The sequence below is a fragment of the Clytia hemisphaerica genome, unplaced genomic scaffold, assembly GCF_902728285.1.
Source record: "Clytia hemisphaerica strain Z4C2 unplaced genomic scaffold, Clytia hemisphaerica genome assembly, whole genome shotgun sequence".
NCBI classification, from domain to species: domain Eukaryota; kingdom Metazoa; phylum Cnidaria; class Hydrozoa; order Leptothecata; family Clytiidae; genus Clytia; species Clytia hemisphaerica.
In genome coordinates, this window is record NW_027104034.1 from 106,100 (window position 1) to 115,148 (window position 9,049).

The 9,049-nt window shown below is 33.6% G+C and overlaps 1 protein-coding gene across 1 annotated transcript; it reads right to left on the bottom strand.

Moving 5' to 3' along the window:
* Positions 1-424: 424 nt before the first annotated feature.
* On the bottom strand, positions 425-7,159 carry LOC136811732 (solute carrier family 22 member 3-like). Its single transcript, XM_067068352.1, has 8 exons — positions 6,784-7,159; positions 6,251-6,479; positions 5,598-5,796; positions 4,954-5,169; positions 4,419-4,642; positions 3,999-4,107; positions 3,635-3,707; positions 425-1,045 (listed from the first exon to the last, which is right to left on the bottom strand). Exons 1-8 carry the CDS (start codon positions 7,072-7,074, stop codon positions 872-874), a joined length of 1,515 nt encoding a protein of 504 aa, XP_066924453.1. The 5' UTR covers positions 7,075-7,159; the 3' UTR covers positions 425-871.
* Between the last annotated feature and the right edge of the window lie 1,890 nt (positions 7,160-9,049).

Genomic DNA, 9,049 nt, shown 5'->3' on the forward strand with positions numbered 1-9,049 from the left:
TTTTTATCAATTATGCTGAAAATGAGTAAAGCTAACTTTTTTATTTCCCTAATCAATGTGTTTGTAGGCTGCTATACCATGCGGAAGAGCTGAGAAAATGCTTTCCAAGCGATGCACGATTTAAAGAGTTTCACATTTAAAATTTAAAGAGTATCACAATAAACAGATGCCTTGATGAACAAATGAATTTGAATACCTTAAAAGAGTTCCCTCTTTTTGACGGGAACTAATTTTGACGAGCGGCAAAAATCTTGAGATTATCTAATTTTGGCGAGAACTTATTTTGGCGATTGATAATTTTTTTTTAATTTTGGCGGGAACTAATTATGGCGAATTTTGTCTAAATTCGCCGAATTCGCCAAAATTAGTTCCCGTCAAAATAGGTAGAACGAAGTCCCCTTTTATAAAATAGTGAATCCTTCAATTAGGTTATAAATATAAAATTCTCTTATCTCTATTATAATCTGTTCTAATCTAAATAAAAATTAGTGAAAAATGTCAGGAGAATTAAGTTCCTTATGGTAATTAGATAGCCAATCATAAAAACCTTTGGAAAATTTAACATCTATGATTACAGGGTTTTTTGTATCATTTTCCAATTGTCACATTTAAAGTTTATATGATTCAAATTTTGCATTTGATTTTTTTGCTGACTCAGCAAGTTAAATCAATCAGCGTCAATAATAATGAACACTTCGTCTTAAAGTTGGGTTCGTAGAGCTGTCTGTGTATATTCGCCCTTAGAATGAAACCACGCCATACATTCGGGGCTCTCATCTTCTTTAGAAGCAACTCCGTCCTATGCTTGTAAGATTCTCCAAAATGGGCCAAATCACTACAATTGTAGAGACTATTTCCAGCTAAATTTCTTTTAAACAGTGCTGTTATGCTCATCATGTTTTGAGTAGTTGATCTCTTCCACATCATCTGACAACACTTCTTTGGTTGGCAACCCTTTTGTTTCTGGTAATAACAAACTCAAAATACCAGAAAGAATGGCTACCAAGCCAATCACAATAAACGGGAGATATCGATTGATTTCGTTCTGTAATAAAGAAGAATGGAAAAGTTATGAATTGCGAATTGGATTGATATATTATTCAAAAACATGTTATCACGATTATTAAGTCTCCTTTTTGCTCCGGCCTAGGAGCCTTTAATTCTCTCTTCCGACAACGGTCAAGACATTTTTTTTTTGTTTATCTAATCCGATGATCTATTCCGATTTAAAAAAACGGATTATCTGGATTCTGATAATATTGTGATTTGATTGGCCAAAAGTATTTAAGAAAAAGATGGCTGCCGAAAGTGGACTAGCTGACTGTGTAGCGAATGGGCAAATCTCAGTGAAAAATTGATCATTATCATCATTATTCATGATGTTTTGGACATGATTTATGAGAAGTTTGATGCATACTGGTTCTCTAACAATGTGGAAAGACTTTGGAGAAATTTTGGCCATGAATCGTCAGCTGATCGAGTGCTTAAATCTCGCATATGGCTAACTTCTCTTCTAGACACTGAAAATCATAAAACTCTAACTTGACAATGAAACTTCCAAACACACAGCTATTGGAATTCAAAAGAAAATACTAAAATTACAACATTACAGTGCAAATTTGAAAACGATCTGAGTAGTTTTTGTGGTGTTATGTGTATGGCTGAAAATGATGTAAAATGATCCTGTTTTGTGTATTCATCATTGTTGACTGGCGACCCGTTCCTTTTGATTTTTCAAACCCGACACAGATCTTTTACAAACATAACACTATGAGAATTCAATAGAGAATACTAAAACACAATTCCTGTGTAAATTTGAACAAGATTGGAGAAATTTTCACATTGTTATGGCTGAAAATGATCGTTTTTGGACTTTATCGTAATTTCAACGCGGCTGGCGACCGTTCCTTTTGATTTTTCAAACCCGACACAGATTTTTTACAAACATATCACTATGAGGATTCAGTAAAGGATACTAAAACACAATTCCTGTGTGAATTTGAACAAGATTGGAGAAATTTTCACAGTGTTATGGCTGAAAATGATCGTTTTTGGACTTTGTTGTAATTTCATCGCGGCTGGCGACCGTTCCTTTTGATTTTTCAAACCCGACACAGATTTTTTAAAATTATATCACTATGAGAATTCAGTAAAGGATACTAAAACACAATTCCTGTGTAAATTTTAACAAAATCGGAGAAATTTTCACAGTGTTATAACTGAAAATGATATTTTTTGGACTTTGTCATAATTTCATTGGTTGGGGCGACCGTTCCTTTTGAAGATTTTTCAAACCCGAAACAGGTTTTTTCCAAATATACCACTATTTATTACATACACACTATTGTACCATTTTATTTGGATTGTCCTACTCTCTTGACTTATTTAACGAGTTTTATGACATTGATAATTAATAAAAACACCTTTAAAAGTAGTTTTTGTTTAAAACAAGACTAGTTTTTATAAAAATTGGCGCTTTTGTAGATTTTTCAGATTTTTTTCAAAAACTGTATATCAAAAACGTCTAAAAATACCAAATTTGATACCCCTTTTTTACGTGTTTTTTACACTTTCCGAAAAGTGAATTTTGACTTTAAAAGCTCATAAGTAGAGAACAAATTGGTCAAATTTAAGAAGTGATGGCTCAAATTTTAAGTTAGGATATCTACTTTCTAAATATCAAAATTCCAAGCACTTTGGGACATTTGTTCGGCCTCAAGACGTCGAGAAACGTCTGAACTTTTTCGTGGGTCACCCGGAAATTTAGGCTATTTTTCTCCCCAAAATTTTATCCGGATCAATCAAATCAACGGCGCATCATAGCTTCGCTATTGGCAAGTTTAGAAAAAAATAAATTTATAAGAACTTGGAAATATTGGCTTCTAAATGTTTATCTCCTTTAGCTCCAATTTTTTAGTGGAGGATGAGTGGGCGAGGGGTGGGATTGGTTCTTGAGGCAAGAAAGTGCATGTGTAATCACTTAGAAGAGCTAAACTTCCAGCTGGTTTATTTATTCGTTAAGATTATTTCTCATACTCGCTCTGCAATAGAATTATTACTTTGCTTTCTGATCTGTTCTGATTACTAGTTTGTGGGCAACGTTCTAACACAACTAACTCAGCAAACTCATCTTTCACATCTTTTAATCTCTTTAAGCCGGAGCTTCCAGCGCAGCTGGTTTATTTCTACATAATCTAGGTTACATGGTACACCAACGAACAAATCAGCCGACACACTACTAAAAAAAGTCCCCCTCCCCCCGCCGCTTGGCACTAAGTGATATCGCTAGAGGTCTAGCTAGAAGTTTTTAAAGAATTCGCAGCGTTCTCGGACAAGATTTCCATAAAAGTGCTAAAGTTTAAAATTGATCAGACAAAAAAGAATATCATAGTGCGTGGATTGATTAAATCCAGAAACTTTGGGAAGAACCGGGAACCATTTGAAATAGATTCTTAACCTTTCTTCCAAAACTTGTAATCCTGAATATTATCAAGTCCCAAAAAATTTGCAGCAGACTGAGGTTAGCTCTCCTCCAAACAGAACTATGATATTACAGACAGGGTTTATCAATGCTGATAGTTATCAAGAAATAGGAGTGAAAATTTTTCCCTAAAGGTGTAAGTAATACACTTACCAAGTAAATAACATATGAAGACGCAAATGAACCAACTCTTGCCGCTGATGAGGTTACGCCCATACCAACACTCCTAAAAATATAAAACTCGTATTAGAATCGTTTTGCTCTTGAAAATAAGGGCCAAAAAGTGTTGTTACAAAAAACATGAGTGGTTTTTTTTTGGACCAAAAAAACCTAGATTGACTCAAAATTTTCTGGTCCCTATGTGTAAAAAATATCTTAAAAGAGTTAGAAGATATAGGAAAAATACGCTATAAAGTTGTTTTGACGAAAAATTCTGAACATCTTTTTGACTTCACTTATACAGCAGTAAAAATGAGAGCACCTTATAAATGTTCCCATAAAATGTTACATGACCCACCTTAACGTGGTTGGCAAGATCTCAAAGGTCAACAGATAAGCAGCATCAAAAGCAATGGTTACGAAGAACTTGGCAAGCATAGCCAATGTAACACGTCCATAAACATAATCTGAAAGGAAGACAATCAAATTTATTGGAGTTATGGAGATTTCGAGCTATAAAGTTAAGGTTTTCAAGGCATTTAACTAAAGGGACCAAAGAATTCGTTCGAGTTAAGGAGACATTCGAGTTATAAAGGATCGAGTTATAGAGGATCGAGTTTTAGTGGATCGAGTTATAAAGGATCGAGTTATAAAGGATCGAATTATAGAGGATCGAGTTATAGAGGATCGAGTTATAGAGGATCGAGTTATAGAGGATCGAGTTATAGAGACTCCACTGTAATTGTTATTGTCAACAAAAATATTGAATGAAACTTACCATCACCGTCTGTTGGCAAGAGGGCGGCCGCCATCATGGAAATGGCGGTCAAGAAGATGGTGATGATAAAAACTCTCTTGTTTCCAAACCTCTTGATGATGTAACCAGCCACAGTGTTGCCAGGAATTGCAATGATACTTGTTAAGAAGAACACTAGGTAGATGTTACCACCAAGTTTGCCAGTGCTGAGTGTCACTCCATAGTAAACAGTCGCTGATGCAAACCTGAAAAGGACCAAGAAGATGGGTTGAGAAATATATGGAATGATTTAGATGAAAGAGTTCCTTAAGCCGATATTATCTAAAATTTACTTTGAGTAATCACGATTTATCAGAAAATGATTTAAGAGATTTTCTGTACGTACCAAGAGAATTGTGAATCGATTAAAAAACAAATCCTGAATTTTTTAAATGGTTATTGAACATAACAAAGCTATCATTTCTCGATAGTCTCTTTTCGGGCGTTCTTCTTAAGAAATGGACAAATAATTATAACCAACGAGGCTTTAATTAATCGATTAAAAAATGTTTCTTACCATGCAACCATGCAAACAACCATACGAAGAGCTGTAGATCTTCTGGAGAATAATTTACAAACATTTCCACTTTCAGTACTGGAGTCTTCTTGGAAAACAAGTTGAATGGATTCAGGGAAGGGTTTACCATTAATGCGTGCTATTCTTCTCAAAGCTCTCTCCAAACTGGCTTTTCGACCGTTCACCCATTGCCAGCGAAGAGATTCTGGTAAGAAACTGTAAAAAGAAATGTGTGGTTACTAGTCTATTAAGATCAGTCATTTAAGAAAAAGCGTACAATAAAAACAAAACAATAAAATACCAGGTCGGTCAACAAAATCTACCCAAAAAAATAAAACTTGCATAACTTAACGAATAACAGTTTTCACGACCCGAGATTTAGAAGTTAATTTAACATACTATTATGAGAGACTGTTAAACTTGATTCACGAAATTTAAAAATCGATATCAAGTTAGTTTAGACATTTTGCCACGACCTCATAACAAAAGAAAACATTTTAAGGCCTTACGGACAAAATTAAAACCATTTTGAGGCTCAAAACAAAAAGTTAAGAACATTTGATAGCTTCAAGAATCGTGGACATTCTTATAAAAAACGGGTATTGTAGCTATTTCATCTTTTTAATATTAATAACAAAACTTACAAGTAAAGGATAGCAATGAGGGCGCCCGGTGCTGACACTGCAAGATTCAGATGCTTCCAATCAGGCAGGTAGTACCCAAGGAGTGATAACAAACATAATCCAAGGGTCCAGAAATTCCAGATGAACGTTCCAGCAAAAGCACGTTTCGATGCACCAACGAATTCCGTGTTTAGAATAAAGATACTGTTCAATGAACCACCTTAGATGGAGAAAATTTACAATATGTATCAATACTTTGAGTCCATAATTCTAAAAATCTCATTATTGTATGTTGGTCATAGGTCAGGGAGTATATAAAGTTTCTTTAAGACAATTTTCTGTTGATCAGGAGAAAGCGAAATTTAATAACGCATTTGAAGGATTCTCTTGCAGTAGAAAAATTAAACTTTAAAATTATTAACTGAATATAGGCATGTTGAGCGGTGAAAAAGAATGCGGCTATTATATTTTGATTTTTCCCTGAATATAGGCATTATTACTTTTAGTTGGCACAAGAAAAAATTCAAACTTTTGTTAAAGTAACTGCCTGCCTTGTTTAACAAAGTATGGGGCAGCAAAGTATGGGGGGCGGGAAGAGAGTGGAATGATCTAGATTCATAAATTTGTGCAAGTCACAGTTAATATTTACTCCTACGAAGGACTTTGATTCTTACCAATGCCAGCTCCAACAAAAAACTTTAGTAATGCCAATTCCCAGAATGCTCCAACAAATGATGACGTCATACCAGCAATAGACATCAACAACATACCAATGAGGAGAGAGATACAACGACCAAACTTGTCGGAAACGAAACCAAAGATAATAGCGCCAATTAACATACCCAAATAGATCATTGAGATGGCAACGTTCTTCAGAATAGAACGGTCACAAACCAAATTGAACTAAGAAGTAAATACAGAAAAACGTAACATTTTTAATATTCTAAAAATAAGGATTTCTGAAATTTGAAAAGAGCTTAACTTTTTTCGGAGAGGATAGTAGTATGAAAGTAGACAGTAGGATAAAGCAATAAAGCAAAGTCATGCTTAAACCACCATTACTGGAAATTGCTTCAAAAGCGACAGGATTGTTTATGGATTCAAGAAACTTAAAATACCTCTGATATGGACTTTTAAAATAGGGAGGGAGCTTTAAAAAATCAGTAAAATGAAGAAAGTATTGTTTATGGATTCAAAAAACTCATACCTCTGTTACAATAGAGGAAGCGTCGTCAGGGAATTTCCAATCACCATCACTCATATTGCATCGTTTCTCATAAATGTCCAAATCATCTGTGGTGATTATACCAGAATAGCTGCAAGTTGAAGTATTACCGACACATTCCCAACCTGGGTCGTTGGCGATGAACGTCATTTTGACCGCTTGCAAGCCCATGTTTAACATACAGAAGGAAAGCAATGTGATCAAGCAGCCCTGGTAGACACCTAATGGTCCTATTTGGACCAAGACCTCGTCGATTGTCTTTTTAACAGTCATATTTGTTACTTTTTACCCAAGTAATTAATTTTTTTTTCTAAATTTTAATTTTTCGAGATTTTGAATTTACTGCATAGAGTAAACTAGAATCATAGAAGTTATAACAATAATAAAGCTAGATACTGGTAGATGTATAAAAATAAAAACAAAACTATACTGAATGAATACTTTAATTCAGGATATTCATGACGTGATGTTTTCTACGGAAAAACCCCGGTTTTTGCCAATAGTGGCAAATTTTATACAACTTTTGTCTAGTTTAAATTCACCACTACTGGCTAAAACCGGGGTATTTCCGTGGAAAACATTACGTCGTGAATATCATGAATATCACCTGGCACTCCGGTTCTCAAAGCTACTGAAGATAACCTAAAATTTAGTTCACGTAAATTAACGAATAGTTGAAAGATACCAAATTGAACAGCTCACTAAACATTCAACACGTGATAATACCATGAAAATATACACAACCAAAATAAGTAAAAATCTATCTTCGTGAAAAATTTGAAACGAGTGTATTAAGAATCATGACAACGATATTTGAAAAGAGCTAATTTTGTCAAATATAAAACAAAAATATTTTGTTTGTTGACATTAATTCTTAAAACACGTTTATCTGCTGCTAAATACAAACAAACAATGCGAGCTACAGTGAAAATTTCTACACGTTTTTTTATAAGAACAAATAATATAAGAACATAAGGCTTCGACGGCCAAAATGTTAAGAACAAGTTAAGAACATTTTAAGGCTTTGAAGACTTCAAAACATACGCTTTTTAAGAAAAATGGACAAAAATACTCACAAAATGGTGAAAATAAGAACATGTTAAGAACATTTTTTAGGCTTAAAACACAAAAAGTTAAGAACATCCCAAGGCTTCAAAATTTTTGGATGTTCTTATAAAAAAACACGTGTAACCTTAAAGAGAGGATTGCTAACCTCAATGTCAATCTATGTTCAAGCTTTACAGATTTCTAACTTTTTTTTCGACTTTTATAGTTTTAGGTCAAAGGTTCTCACTATAAAAAGTCTAACAAAAAAAACGAACAAATCTTCCAAAGAGTTATCTCTATATATAGAACACTATATGCACAAGCACTTTTTTATGAGAACAATTTTGTAAGAACACGAGGCTGAAAAATTAAGAACAAATTAAGAACGATCCAACCCTTAGATTTTAGAAATTATTAAAAAAAAAGTACTTATCTTAACGGATTTTAAATTTAATTGACATTGTAAAAACATTTAAGCCAGAAAACTTCAACAAATTAAGAACAGCCCAGCCTGAACCAAGATTAACTAGTTCTTATTAAAAAAAGGCGTGTATTTAACCAGCTGAATTTGACAGTCAAACAAAACATGATAAAAACATCTAGATATGAAGAACAAAATATAGTTCAAGAACTGAAAAATCTACCCATCAAACATGCATCTGCCTTATATACTGAAATTCATGAGGCTAATTTATGACACAACCAATAATCAAATCTTAATGACATGTTTCAAAGTTAATGACGTCATAACAAAACATAAACAATTTGTTTCTAAGTGGAAAGAAAAGGAATGGTTAGTTGTGAGGCATTTATAAACATTGCATATATCCTGAAACAAACTAAATAAGATCCCACAATATTTGCTAACGGAGGGACAAACAGGAATTATACGGTGTTATATACACCCGACTCGTCTGAAACTGATGTCAGCAAAATTTTAATAAAAGAGTCCTTTCAAATTTGTAAATAAAAGGAAGAAAAAAATCTTGCTCCGCATTTTTCTTTATTCATTACAAAAGATTCTAGTTATTTCAATCTGCTGAATCAACATACATTATAACTATGTAAAAGGGTAATGGCTTTAAATGTATAAGAATAGGTAGAAAATTCCTTGAATCGTCTCATTCTATAGTCATATCTAAGATTATGTCCTTTCGAAATTAAATCTGGAGAAAAACATCTCGGTCGTATCGACTTTCTC